Below are 15475 nucleotides of genomic sequence, written 5' to 3'. Positions count from 1 at the left end.
TAACATACCGTCCGCCTTCTTAACAACCCCATCAACCTGGGTGGCAACCCCCAGGGACCTATGAATCCATGACTAAAGATCGAGCTCTATGATACAATTCTCATTGCAAAGTGATTAAGAACAAAACTTTTTCAAATAGTACTTTTGGAATGGGCTCCTCGGCCTAATCTGAGGGCATTTTCCATACAGACACTGGTCTAGGGAGAACCTTTGACCAAGTCAGGCCAATCAGTTTAAAGAACTCAGCAGTTCTCAAGGGAGGCAGAAATACACAAGAAAAGCCTCAAACGACATTCTATATACAACAATTTGTACGGTAGCCATATTTTTAGGGGATTTGGCAGGTAGATAAAACAGCTCCAGGCTCCAAGGCTGGCAAAATGTGCCTGGGAAAGATATTGTTAGGTATCAAGTTCCAAGAAAAGTGACTGTCAATTCCAGGCTTGGGAGACTGAAGCAAATTGTTAATTAAGGTACTATAATAAGATAATGAACGGATAAATTTAATCTCATTGTAAAATACTTTTTTTCTAAATTTAGTTTGCTTAGAACCATATTCCAGTCTAAAAAAATTGATACTGCACCGAAATGTTTAGCTATACCCTCAAATGAAGGGCCACTAAATCTGCTCTCAAACGTAACAAATGCTGATCTCTTCAGAAATACTTTAAGAATGTCCCTTGAACTTATAGGAAAGTGGGAGTTTTTAAAAACAGAAAAGGTGAATTCTTCAAACATCTGCATTCAGATTAACACCCATGTGATCCCCAATTACCATAGGAGAAAAACACAAATAGAAATCCATCGAAGTATTAAGTGGCAGATTTTAAGCATCTTTCCCAGGGCTCTCAGAAAAGAAACGCAGGCAGCAGAGGGCACAAAAGTTGCACAATGGAGCCGCAGGGAAAATGGTTTGTGTTGCCAAGCTTTTAGGGCTCAGTTTATGTCTAAAGGGGGAAAAACCCAGTGGGGTTCTTGAAAATTCTGGGAACTGAGAATCATTAAGGTGCGCCTCGCTGGTGATATAGAAATGCTGCTGAAAGACACATGGAGGTTTCAAGCCAGCATAGGTGAATCCTTGCAAGAGAGGCTAGGAATGACACTGGGACCATCCATCTGATGTTACATATTTTTCAGAAGCGTTATATAGAATAAAAACTTTTTATAGGTTTTACTTTGTCAGCTTATTAATGTAAAATCGTAACTCCTTTAGGCTGAGGCACTGGTAACTTGTTTATTAATGTTTGATCTACACTGATTAACCTGTCAAAGTACTAGTCCTGAATGGTGAAATCTTGTCCATAAGTTAACTTCAGTTGGTGATGTTGGGGTTCCTTTTTTTAAAAAAATAAGTTGTCGTCAGTCTCCATGGAGACAGTAACTCTCACAATCTTGTGCAATTGTATGCAAACTGAAACCAAGGGGTCAAATTTCTGGTCAGTTGCACAGATTTGTTCATTTGAATTTAGCAGAGGCATCAAAAAGATTCAGGGAATTAAGCAAATCAATCTGTAGTTGGGCCCACCCAAAAACTAACCACACCCTCAGGAATAAATAATTATTGTTTGGAATTTCTGTTAACAGCTTCCTTGTACGGCTTTGAAGATGGTGTATAAATTAAACTGGCCTTTTGGCCACTAATAGACATAATTAAACAAGTTTTAAAAGCTTGAAAACAAATTTAAGTAACCCATCTAAAATTCACCAATACAATTAGCAAATCATTCAGCAATTTAAAATTTTGCAGACGGTGGACTGACATGGATTAAGAATGCTTGTTGTAACAGATAATTCAATTTTCAACTCCATTAATCAAAGTTACCACTCAAACAAATCAAGAATCTATTTTTCTAACGCAAGTGGTGAATTTCTCAGATATATAAACTCAGAGTAATGCCCAGGTGATTTCAGATTACCAATTCAGTTTGAAAGTATTGCCTGTTTCCACTAATTTACAGCAAAGTTTGTGTCTAGCAGTATGCAAATAAGTTTAAGCAGAATTTTGGTGGAGGGCACACTTCTGAAAACAGGCATATTTGACCTCTTGATCAGTAATTGCATTTAAAGTTGAAAGTCTACCCCCTGTTTTAAATGAGTGTATACCTAAGCACCATTATTCCCAGACAGAATACAGAAAGCTGAATTATTTCCTTTAACACATCTGAAGGCTGCTTATATTCTCTGACAGGGATACACAATTCTCATGTAACTATCCTCCAGATATCACAATTGGCAAGAGAAATTGCCATGTTTTTGCTGAGAGCAAGTTACACTTCTGTTGGCTGCAGTCTGTGGAGTCCCTTTAATCAAACTGCTTCATTTGCTTAGTGCAATTTGGATTGTTTTGCTATTCATGTAATGTATGCGGTAGCCGTATGTCCCACCTTGCCTCCAATTCATTGGCTGACAGTGGTGTCAATCAACACTCCAGTTTTTAAGTAGGGAAATGGCAGAATTACTGGGCTGGAAAATGTGTCTAAAGATTCAAGTGCTCCAAATGGAAAAACTAGTGCACCACCTACAAATCACACAGGAAATAACAAATGTCATGAAGTATAGGCACAATCGACATTCTGAAGTTCACAAGTATTTAGATAAAGGAAAGGCAAATGGACTTTAATTGAACGAGTTTAAAACTCACCTTTACCGCTGTGTTTTTCATCTGTGGTATTAGCCAGCAAAGGAGCACTGAGAACATGCATGCAATGCTTGTAAAAAAAGCTAAGGAACTCTGTCTTCTCAGTTTTCTAAGAAAGATGACAAGATTACATGCTGGTAATTACAGAGGTTAACTATTATATAATTGAAGTTTTAAATTTTTAAAAATTGAATATTCATACTTTAATATTATGCAATTGCAGAATGCAACTTTTGAATTCAAATCAGGGCTCGGCACACATATAAGATAAACCTTTGTAAATACCTCAAATCCCAAAAATGGAAACACATGAAAAATGATTTAAAACATTCAAAAATCAAAAGCAGAAATATAAACACCCAAGAACAATAATGATAAAATATCAGCAATCTGTAAAAACTAGGGCTCAACAAACAAACATGAATCAGATCATGTAATAAGTTAATCTTTTCTATGCCTTCTCCAGTAATAAACACCCAGTGCTGGACTTGAACATGCTGTTATGTTAAAGGTACAAATTGCAAGGGTTTTGAGAAACCCTGGAGTAGGGTGAAGATAACAGATAATTTGCCAAATTGGAAAGGCATGGACAGCTGGAGATGATTGACTCAGCACAAATGGAATGTTTAAACCTTGGAATATACTGGGTAGAATAAGGTGATGAAAAAGAACTTGTAGGTGATAACGATATAAACTGCTTTGAATTAAGAACAAGTAAAACAGGATTGAGAGGGGGACAGCGGGAACAGCGGGGGAGGCCGGGAGAGAGCAGGAGACCGTGACCGAATAAGAGGAGCTGAATAGTGGATCACAAAATTTAGAGACGATAAAATGAAAAACCAGAAGAACAACACTGCACCAGTCTAGGGTCCAGAATGAAAACAATTTGAAGAAAATTTGTACTACTAAGAAGGCTCTCTTAGAGAAAACAAATGACAAAAGATCAAGTCTCCAGGACCTGATACATTGTAGAATTTTTTCTGAGGGTGACTACCAGATACTGAAATAGTTCTTGCAGATTAGAAGGTAGCAAATGTCACCCCACTATTTAAGCAGGAAGGGAGAGTAATAAGTAAATTACAAAGCTGCTTTGTAAGAGAAATAGTAAGGGAATCTCTCTGGAGTAAGGGAAAGGTTAGCATGTATGATAATGATATATTAGTTGTACAATAACAGTCTGACTGAGCATAGTAAATGCGCATTTGTCAATAGGAAATAGATTTTGACAAACCTGTTGGCGTTTATTGAGAATATTAGAATTGTTAGAGAAGTCAGTGCATGTGTTTTACTTGGATTTTCAGAAGACATTTGATGAAGTCCCCCAAAAGGAACAGGTTAGCAAAATTAAAACAAATGAAATAGGAGATAATGTACTGGCATGAATTCAGGATTGGCCACAGGCAGAAAACGGAAAAAAGGAATAAATAGGTTAAGTCTTGCATTGGCAGGCTGGGACCAGTGGTGTATCATAAGGATGAATACTCAGGGCCTCACTTGGTTATGGTATATATCAACGATTTAGATGTGGGAATTAAAATGTAATATTTCCAAATTCATGAATAGGTTAAAATGCATGCTGTGAGGATGCAGAAAGGCTGTTTCAATGGTATTTGGACAGATCTCACGAGTGAGCAAGAACATGGCCGATGGAATATAATGTAGAAAAATGTGAAGCTGCCCATTTTGACAGAAGTAATAGAAGTGCAAAGTAATTCTTTAATAGTAAGAAATTAGTAAGTGTCAGTGCACAAAGGGATCTAGCAGTCTTTTTTGATAAGTAATTGAAGGCTAACATGGAGATGCACCAAGCAATTAGGAAGTCTAATGGTATGTTAGCCTTTATCACAAGAGGAAGACAGGACAGGAGCAGTGACATCTTAATTCAATTACACAGAACCCTGGTTTGATTATACCTGGAGCAGTGTGTGCAGTTTTGGTCCCTATACCTAAGGGAGAATATTATTCCCATGGAGAAAATGCAAGAAAGTTTGCAAATCTATTCGCAGAGTGGCAGGGCAGTCCAACAGAGAAATTTTAGGAAACTGGGCTTAGATTCTCTAGAGTTTTGAAGAATGAGTGATGATATCAGTCTAACAAAAAGAAAACACAGACTTGCACAGCGGGCTCAATCAGACAGAATGCCCCATTCCTGCTTCTGTGTTCCAATGAACGACGAGGGAATAATGTGTTATTCATGGTCTAGCTTGGTCTACAGCAATCCTGATGAGGCACACAGACAAAAGGAATTTAAACTAAAGTGTGCATTAGAAAGAAGGGGAGATGAGTTCAAGGAACTAAGTGGAACAGCAGGTGGCTGTTGGAAGGGGTGGTACTTTGTGGAGAGATGAAAGTGGAGAATCAGGTTCGGGCAAAGGGAGTACATCAATAATGCCAACAATCATGGGCTAAGAGGTAAATGAGTAATCAAGAGTTTAAGATTCAGACTCCTTTAAACACTAACCTCAAAAGTTTTAAAAATAATTGAGACTTTCTAAAATAGAAATATATAACATCATCGAAGGGATAATATACATCATCGAAGTGCAGTTCTTAATATGGAGTACTATTATAATCAAAATCAACGTACTAAATGTATTTAAACTTTACTTTTATAAAACAATTGGAGGTACAAGATCATTAACTGCAAATCAAGTTATCCCAATAAGCATATATAGTTATATTTACTATTCTATTAGCCAAGATTGTTAAAATATTCTAAATGTCTTACATTTGCTGTAGCTAACATATTCTCAGGGTCAATTAAGGTTCTCAGTAGGCCCATTAGCTGAACTGCTCCACCAAGCTCAGGATCAGCATCACAGATCATCTGTTCAATGATTACATTAATTAGGAGAATATCCTGTACAGAAACAAATGAAAAAAATGGTCAGCATTAAATTCAATAGCTACCATTAAGTGATAACTAGTTTCAAAATAAAGCCCTAACTGAAATCACATGGTAAACATTCCTCATTTGATCCCATCCTTCCAAAATACCAATCATTTTTAATTAATATTCATCTGATTCTTGAAATATCTTGGCCAACTGACATTCTCATCAGCCTATACCACTAATTGACAATCTCTTATCTATTACTGTTTATCCTAAGTTTCGCTTTCACACTTTTCAATCAGTGCTCTTTTGAAATACTCCCTAAACATAGAAAAGTATCTTTCAAGAGCTTACCCTTTCTACTCCATCGCAAATCATACGCGCTTAGGGTTCACTGCTTAATCTCAAGATGGTCCAAATGAGATGTCCCTCAGATAATTCTTCTGTCAAAAAGTCTCCTTAGAGCTTAGTTAATGGTGATTGTGAACATGTAAACACTAATTCAGGAATGATTTCATTGCAGCGCTGCATTTAACTAAGCTTTCTGGACATTTAAATCAAAACGAATTGACAAAATAATACAGCATCCTATTTCCTTTATCATTCTCAAATATTTAGAATCTTCGACACATTTAAAGGGTCACTAGGTAAATACACAAGGAGGAAAGAGCTGACAGGGTTAGATGAAGTGGTTAGGAAATTTCAGGCTTAAGTACCAGCATGAACCTATCTGGCTGACGGGCAGCTTCTGTATTGTGTGCATAACCTCACTTTGTCAGGGTGAAGACAGTATTTTATGAAAATGTAAATTGCTCTGGCTAGCTTCCACAGTGGCATGGAAATGTTTTGGCAAATGAGCCTGCTGAAAGTTAAATGAAATGTTGCTTTTCTGTTGAATCTACTAAGCTAAAATGTAAATTCCATTGCAAGTGATACACATTTATTTGAATAAACACTATTCTAGAGCAAAACATTTGGTCCATTTTGTTCCAGAGATAGTAGGAACTGCCGATGCTGGAGAATCTGAGATAACATGGTGTGAAGCTGGATGAACACAGCGGGACAAGCAGCATCAGAGGAGCAGGAAAGCTTGACATTTCAGGTTGGGACCCTTCAGAAATGGGGGAGGGGTAGGGGATTCTGAAATAAATAGGGAGATGGGGGATGCAGATAGAAGATGGATAAAGGACAAGACAGGGTGAGAGGAGACAGACAGGTCAAAGAGGTGGGGTTAGAGCCAACGAAGGTGAATGTAGGCAGGGAGTTAGCGGGGATAGGTCAGTCCAGGGAGGACGGACAGGTCGGGGGTGGGGGTGGGGGGGGGGGGGGGGGGTGGGGGAGATGAGGTTAGTGGATAGGGGTGGAGCTTGAGGTGAGAGGAATGGTTAGGGAGGTGGAGACTAGCTGAGCTGGTTTTGGCATGTGGTCGGGGGAGGGAAGATTTTGAAGCTTGTGAAATCCACACTGATGTCCTTGGGCTGCAAAATTCCCAAGCTAAATATGAGATGTTGTTCCCACGTCATTCGGATGGCATCATTGTGGCAATGCAGGAGGCCCAGGATGGACATGTTGTCCAAGGAGTGGGGGCAGGAATTGAAATGGTTCACGACTGGGAGGTGTTGTTTGTTGCAAACAGAGCGTAGGTGTTCCAGCAGTCCCCAAGCCTCCGTTTGGTTTCCCTGATGTAGAGGAGGCCACAACAGGAACAGCGGATACAGTATAATAACATTGACAGATGTGCAGGTGAACATCTGTTTAATGTGGAAAGTCTTCCTTGGGCCTGGGATGGGGGTGAGGGGGCAGGTGTAGCACTTGCTTTGGTTGCAGGGAAAAGTGCCGGGGGTGGTGGGGCTGGAGGGGAGAGTGGAGCGGACAAGGGAGCATGCAGAGAGAGAGTGGTCCCTATGGAAAGCACAGAAGTGTGGGGAGGGAAAAAAAATGTCTTTGGTGGTAGGGTCGGATTGCAGATGGCGGATCCCTCACACCCCCTATTCGCTATAATAACCATAACCGAATCACCCTCGTCCTCACGTACCACCTGACCAACCTCCCAATCCAACGCATCATCCTCCGACATTTCCGCCATCTGCAGTCTGACCCTACCACCTTTGCAGAACACCTACGCTCTGTTCGCAACAAACTACACCTCCCAGTCACGAACCATTTCAATTCACACCGTGTTATCTCTGTCTACTTTGTTCGTTGTTCCTGCTCCTAATTTGTGGAATTTTAGGGATTGGAATAGGAACTGATTTTCTAATTAGAATAAAATTTCAACTAGCTTTGACAAGGAAGTGGAACGCAATTTCAGGCATGTCAGCTATAGCTCAATTGGTAGCATGCTGACAGAACATGCAAATCAAGGCTGACAATCCACTTAAGATAATAAAATGTGAGGCTGGATGAATACAGCAGGCCCAGCAGCATCCCAGGAGCACAAGAGCTGACGTTTCGGGCCTAGACCCTTCATCAGAGAGGGGGATGGGGTGAGGGTTCTGGAATAAATAGGGAGAGAGGGGGTGGTTGACCGAAGATGGAGAGAAAAGAAGATAGGTGCAGAGGAGAGTAGAGGTGGGGAGGTAGGGAGGGGATAGGTCAGTCCAGGGAAGACGGACAGGTCAAGGAGGTGGGATGAGGTCATATGGTATCAATGTGGACTTCACCAGTTTCAAAATCTCCCCTTCCCCTACTGCATCCCTCAACCAGCCCAGTTCGTCCCCTCCCCCCACTGCACCACACAACCAGCCCAGCTCTTCCCCCCCACCCACTGCATCCCAAAACCAGTCCAACCTGTCTCTGCCTCCCTAACCTGTTCTTCCTCTCACCCATCCCTTCCTCCCACCCCAAGCCTCACCCCCCGCTACCTACTAACCTCATCCCACCTCCTTGACCTGTCCGTCTTCCCTGGACTGACCTATCCCCTCCCTACCTCCCCACCTACACTCTCTCCACCTATCTTCTTTACTCTCCATCTTCGGTCCGCCTCCCCCTCTCTCCCTATTTATTCCAGTTCCCTCCCCCCATCCCCCTCTCTGATGAAGGGTCTAGGCCCGAAACGTCAGCTTTTGTGCTCCTGAGATGCTGCTTGGCCTGCTGTGTTCGTCCAGCCTCACATTTTATTAGGTGGGATGAGGTTAGTAGGTAGGAGATGGAGGTGCGGCTTGGGGTGGGAGGAAGGGGTGGGTGAGAGGAAGAACAGGTTAGGGAGGCAGAGACAGGTTGGACTGGTTTTGGGATGCAGTGGGTGGAGGGGAAGAGCTGGGCTGGTTGTGTGGTGCAGTGGGGGGAGGGGACGAACTGGGCTGGTTTTGGGATGCGGTGGGGGAAGGGGAGATTTTGAAGCTGGTGAAGCCCACATTGATACCATTGGACAATCCACTTGGATTGGCCATGCTAAACTGCCTTGCAGTGACCAGAGTTGTGTGAATTAGCCATGGTAAGTGGAGGGTTATGGGGATATTAAGCTGGGAGGGTACTATTAAAGGACTCGGTGACTTGGTGGGCTGAATGGCCTCTTGCAGCACTGCAGGATTCTTTGATTTTGTGACTGAAGGAGTAATACTCTGTAGGACATGACGTCTTTTCAATGAGAAAAGAAACAGAGGTCTGAAAATGCCCTCTCCAGTAACTACAAGATCTTATGACAGTATTGTAATAAATATTTATGGTGTGGTAATATCCCTTAATCAAAACATAAAACAGCTGTCTGATAATTACTATATTACTGTTTTAAAGTCTGCTTGGTCAATTACTTTATGATAGTGACTATGCATCAAAGGTATTTAATGGATCATAAAATGCTTCGAGAAGTCCAGTAGTCATGAAATGCACTTTATAAAATGTAAGTATTATATTTGAGACAGGTGTTAATGTGATCAAACTATATCTGAAATATTTCAGAATCATGGTGAAAAGGTACCATTCGAAAAAAAGGTACCATTCGAAAAGTAACATGTCAATCTTTGGTCAATGACTTAATTTAACAGAATCTGATATCAACAGGTATGCTGGGTACTTCTGCATGTACCAAAATATCACAACTGTACAAGAACATAAGTATCAACAAACATTTAGTGCTCAGGTGTTTTGTGATTTGAAGTTACTGTCAAATCAACACAGAAGCACGAAAATCCAAGAACCCTTGTCATTAGTAATACAGTTGGCTCAGCTGGCTGGGCAGCTGGTTTGCGGCACAAAATAGCACCAACAGCATGGATGTGATTCCTGCGCTGGCAGAGGTTACCATGACAGACTTTCCTTCTCAACCTCCTCCCCTTGCCCAAGATGTAATGATCTTCAGATTAAACCACCAGCTCTCTCCCTAAGAGAATGCTATTCATTCTAACGAGAATGCAGTCCAGTGGTTCATAGAGCTATGACGATTTTACCTTTTTTAAAAAATGAAATGCAACAGAAGGCTGAAGAAATCAGACACAAAGTAAACTACCTCTGTTCAATTGTATGAAACTATTCAGCCTCATTTTACAAAAACAAAAACCCGAGCTATCTTTCAAATTTTTGCAATTGCTATTCAAGTCTCAGACCAACTTTCCACACAAACAGTTTAATTTCTTGGGAAATTGTCAAAAGCCAGCAACTTTCCAAAATCATTATCTGCCCAGTATTTGAAATATGACAAACATTAAGGTATGAATGCACCACGGAATGGATGGCAAAATCATGAACTGAAGTGTAAACAGGGCCAAACATTACAATTTGTTTGTTGTTTGTTAACAGAAACACTTGCACCTGGTAATATAATCTAAGATTAGATATTTTTCACAAAGACGATGAAATGTTTACAAGTATTTTCTGAACAGATATTCATAAACCCTGAAAATAGAGTGGGTGACTTATCAGCTAATTTACATAGAAAGTATAATAAAGGTAACAGTTACATAAATCTGATAAATCATTTATACACCCTAAAGAAAAGTCAACAGTTATAGTGCACATCCAGCTCTTCAATGAAGCAGAATTAGATTATTCCCAAAAGGACAAATACTTACATCATCACTCTGCTGAGCTTCCTGCATTACAAACTCACGTACCATTGATGGGCTATATTCTACTAGGTAGGAGAATATGTCTGTAGCCGCAGTTCGCACCTGTGCGTCATCCATGCCCTGTAAAGAAGATAAATGTACTATTTAATTGAAAATTAAAATTATGCATCAAGCGGTTAAAAACATGGCACTTCTACCACAAAGAAAACCAATCACAAAAACAAACTGGAAATGTTTAGTGAACTAGTGAACACAAATTACTATTCTTATGGAAGTAAGAAGGGTTAGAATACACAATTTACCAACGAAGAATTTCAAAGTTAGCAACACATCCACCCTCAATAGTGAATCATCATACATTTCTGCATATAATTCAACAACTAAGACACAGCTGTTCTAACACTTGCCACAAATTAACTTCTTATTTCCACCCCCATGATAACAGTGGAAGGTCACATTCTTCTACCCTTAGAAATGAAAAGATATACAACAAATAAAAATGAACGATCCAACCACAGCATCAGGTGAAACATCGTCGAACTACCAGTACGGAAGGGAATAGATAAAACTCCAGGTATAGATTCTCCAAATGGTTTTAAACCCTAGCTGAGGTGACAGAGAGAATATATAACTCAAAGGATCTGCATAATCTAATGATCCTGAAGTTAAAAAAAAAAATTAGTTGCTTTTAAACAATTTTAAAAGAAAAGGTAGATTTTCAATTCCATATTGAAAGAAGTTAACAGTTATTTAATTCTGTTCATTTGCCAAAAGGCTTTTCAGGACTTCTTAATGATCTGTTCTCCTCGAATAGACGAGCAGCATTTCCATTTACATCATTTTTCTTCTGAGTTTTACTGCAGAAAACTTATTGTACCATACACCACCTCATTGGCATAAATCAAGCAGTACAACATGAATGTTAGACTAGCCTAATTTGTCATTTTAACTTTAACTCACAGTTTTAAAAATGTCCTATCCAGCTTTAAGCAAAAAAGGGTTCAATTTTTAAGCAGTGAACTATTCTGAATTTAACAGACACAAGATAAAGAACAAGTGATACAAAAATTGAATCAACCTTCCATTTTAAAAAAAAATTCTCAAGGTATTTCAGTTCTTGCGAGTTATTGAACAGTGACCTATTAATGAGCTAATATCAGTATGAATGTTTTTTAGACTTCTGAACTCTCAAAATTAAAACAGCCTACAACAATGAAGAAATGTGCAGAAAGATACATAATTTTCAGTATGATGAGCATTCTTGAACATACTGCCCCAGAGGTCATTGGCTATATGATCCAGGACAGCCACTGCATATCCATGCTTGCCATTACTTCCGCTAAAATGTTAAGCAATTTCACATGAAATAATCCATCCATTACTTCTGCCAAAAGTTTATAAATATTGAACAAATCTGTACATGGAAATATTACTGAGTACGATAAGTGATTATTTTTGAAGAGATGCTAACATGTTTTGACATAACAAAAGTAGTCTGCAATAGCACACGTCCAAATGTTCAAAAATCTGAAGGCAAACCGTGTCAAATATGTACATCTCCTTATTTTTGAAATGTTAATGTCCAAAGTATACTAGAGAAATAAAGTTGGCTCAGTAACAACACAAACATTTAGTGCTTCAAAACAACATTCTAAGGGAGGCGATGGCTTAGTGGTATCATCGCTGGACTGTTATTCCACAGACTCAAATAATGTTCTGGAGACCTGGGTTTGAATCCCACAATGGCAGATGGTGGAATTTGAATTCAATAAATATCTGGAATCTAGTGATGACCATGAATCCATCGTCAATTGTCAGAAAAACCCATCTGGTTCAATAATGTCCTTTAGGGAACGAACTACTATTCTTGCCTGGTCTGGCCTAAACGTGACTCCAGAACCACAGCAATGTGGTTGACTCTTAACCTCCCTCTGGGCAATTAGGGGTGGGCGATAAATGCTGCCTAGTCACCGATGCCCTCATCCCATGAATGAATAATAAAAAAAAACTGTTAAGTGAAATGGGTGACAAAGTTATTGTGCAATCTTCGTACACAGAAGTGCTCACAGTTTAGCAAACTGGTGATCCTACTCAAAGGCCCCAACAATGACTGGAATGGAAACAAGTAATACAAAAGGTGCAATGTGGCATTTCTTGCTTAAGCACATTGTTAGCATGAGGCAAAAACAAAATCTGATCAGTATTACTGCAATACAGCTGTAAGAACAGTGTTATACCAGGTGGATGTATAGCAGTTAGATAGTTCACGTGATTAGTAGAGAGCTCTAAGAACAGAGATCTATGCTAAATGTAAAAAGATATGCAACGCATAAACTCATTTGCCCTCTGCTGCACCTGCTGATCTCACCAAAACTCATTGCACTTAATTTCCCAAACTACTTCCATCTCAATAACATAGCCAGCACTTATTTAATACAAAATTGAATAGCCTTCCCCTCGAAACAAACATTTGAAGCCATCACCTAACCATTTCTATTATAAAACCATGAACTTTGGATGCTGGAGATCTGAAACAAAACTAAACTGCTACTGAAACTCACCAGGTACATCAGCATCAGTGGCAAGAAAGCAGAGTTGACATTTTGAGTCCAACGATGCTACCAGGCCTGTGGAGTTTCTCCAGCAATTTGTTTCCACACCTGATCATTTCTTCCTACTCCTCTCTTTTTAATTAACATCGCCTCCTAGACCATTGCTGCAACTGCTTTGAATATGTTTTTAAAAACGTTTGTGCAGACTACATGTCTGTGTCTGTTTCCATGCAATGAAAATGTGCAGAAAGCTTAATTATCCTTTCCTTTGAGTAATTCCTTAAGTCTTTTAATAGGTCTTGCTAATCTCGTAACTTTGAAAACATTTGATGCAACTTACTTGCAAAGCCCAACTATATGCATAATTTGCAGCCCACAATGTATGTACAGACCAAAGCCACCATGTCAAACAAATTACCGTCAATTATTGAGAAATCTCAAACCTCCAAGATGAACACAATGCAAAAAAAAAATCTGAAGATAAATAATTAATTGATATCAAACTAATTGTTTCTGGCAGAATGACAAAAAGATACAATATAGGAATGCTTCATGGGAAAGCTGAAATGGCTTAGGTGGCTCACATGCAAACTGGTATCAGATCAAGGCGACTGTGATCTATTCTTTGTTCTTTGTGGTTAATCCAAAACTGTAATACTTAAGGGCTGCAGCTCCTCATCTAAAAATAATTGTGGAATCAGGTAAATTACTGGCCTAAAGAATTAAAAGTACAATGGAAATATGAATAATACCACTCACTATTAAGCTCTAAAGTTGTATGGGCACCAAAAAGTTTGAGATTATTTTGAAGGCCCAAAGCCACACTCCAGCAAAAAGATAGCAATAAATCAACCAGTTTCCTTCTATTTTACTGCCGATCAATTGAAAACTGAAAGCAAACACCTGCAGAAGCGCAGAGCAAACTTGAGAGGCTCAAGATAAAACCTCAGCAAGTAACCAGGAAAATGGGTCTTGGTGGCCCTTTGAAACTGCTCTGCCATTCAAAAAGATCATTTCATTTGATTACAGTCAGGGCTCTACTTTTCTGTCTGCACCCCATAACTCTCAACTCCCTTGTGTATCAAAAAATCTAACTCAGCGTTGAATAATTTAATGGCCCAGTTTCCACGATCTTCTGAGGCAGAGAACTTCACATTCAAAAGGCCCTCAGATTAGATTTTTTTAAAAAATGTGTCTCAATGGGAGACCTCAATTTTAAAATATGCACCCTCGTTTGAGTCTCTTCCGCAAAAAGGAAAACATCCCCTGGGTATCCACAGTATCAATTCCTTCTGGATCTATTTGATTCTTAAAATCACTTCTCATTCTTCCATTCTTCAATGGGTATGGGCCTAAACTAATCAATCTTTGTTCTAACATGAGCCCTTCACCCCAGAAGGGAGCTGAGTCAATCTTTTCAAATAAGACCAAAACTCAAAAGGTTTTGGCAAAGATCTGTGACTTGAGTTGTGGGGGAGGTTGCCAACTTGCTCGCTGAACTGGCTTGTTCTTAGTGTATGCCATATACAAACCCATACAGATCAAAACCGGAAATGACACTACTCACCATTACGGAGCAAACAGTACAAATTCCAAGCGGAGTAGAAGAACATTGCTTCATTGGATGCTCCACTGATGATGTCACCTAGCATGGTGACGAAACATCTGAACGAGAACAAGTCAGCTCGGTGAGCAAGTCAACAACCCGAGACCAAAACTGTATGCAGTGCTCCCAACATGGTTTCATCATCTCCCTGTACAACTGCAGTAAAACTTCCCTAATATTCCATTTCCTTTGCAATAAACTTCTTAATCACTTACTATACCTGCACTGTAACTTTGTGATTCCTGTGCCAGAACATCAATATGCCTTTGCATGGGCATGTGTGATCTCTCCCAATTTAAAATACTACACTGTTTTTCAATTCCAACTGTGAAAATGGACAAGTTCACATTCACTTACATTACATAAACATGCCAATTCATTTAACCCACGTGTATCATTTTGCAGACACTATCTCATTAGCAAATTTGCCTAAGCTACCTTCCAGCAGTAAGTTGACTGTTGCATCATCCAAATCATTAACAGATTATAGTGAGCACTCAGAACTGAACCCTGTGTAACTTCACTCAATACACATTGCCAATCTCAAAGAGACACATTTATCCTTGTTCTTTGCTTCCTGTGACCTAAGCAATCAGTCATCTGATAAGAACCATGTGAAGCTCTATGAGCACATTGTCCTTTCCACACTGCATCAAGGACAACAATTAGTTTTTGTGACAGCCATGGATCAGATAGTAAAATATTCAATCCTAATTTCTATAGGTTCAGCTTTGTAGCCTCTTTCGCCTTAGGGAGCATCCATTCAATTTTTTTTCCCCAATATTGGCACGACCAAATGTCACAAATGGAAGGTAACACTGCTTTTATACTGCTGAGTAG

At 39.5% G+C, this 15475-nt stretch overlaps 1 protein-coding gene across 2 annotated transcripts in view; it reads right to left on the bottom strand.

Annotated features, from left to right (window-relative positions):
• LOC125454619 (serine/threonine-protein phosphatase 4 regulatory subunit 3B) overlaps positions 1–15475 on the bottom strand; it is a 59849-nt gene that overhangs the window by 20835 nt on the left and 23539 nt on the right. For both annotated transcript variants that reach the window (XM_048535569.2, XM_048535568.2), the window contains exons 7-9: positions 10481–10597; positions 5367–5498; positions 2642–2747 (exon numbers count right to left, since the gene is read on the bottom strand). In XM_048535569.2, the coding sequence (XP_048391526.1) occupies positions 2642–2747; positions 5367–5498; positions 10481–10597 (355 nt within the window). The remainder of the gene's footprint in view (positions 1–2641; positions 2748–5366; positions 5499–10480; positions 10598–15475) is intronic.

Source organism: Stegostoma tigrinum, chromosome 9, assembly GCF_030684315.1.
Source record: "Stegostoma tigrinum isolate sSteTig4 chromosome 9, sSteTig4.hap1, whole genome shotgun sequence".
NCBI lineage: Eukaryota > Metazoa > Chordata > Chondrichthyes > Orectolobiformes > Stegostomatidae > Stegostoma > Stegostoma tigrinum.
This window is presented reverse-complemented; position numbering and strand designations above follow the sequence as displayed.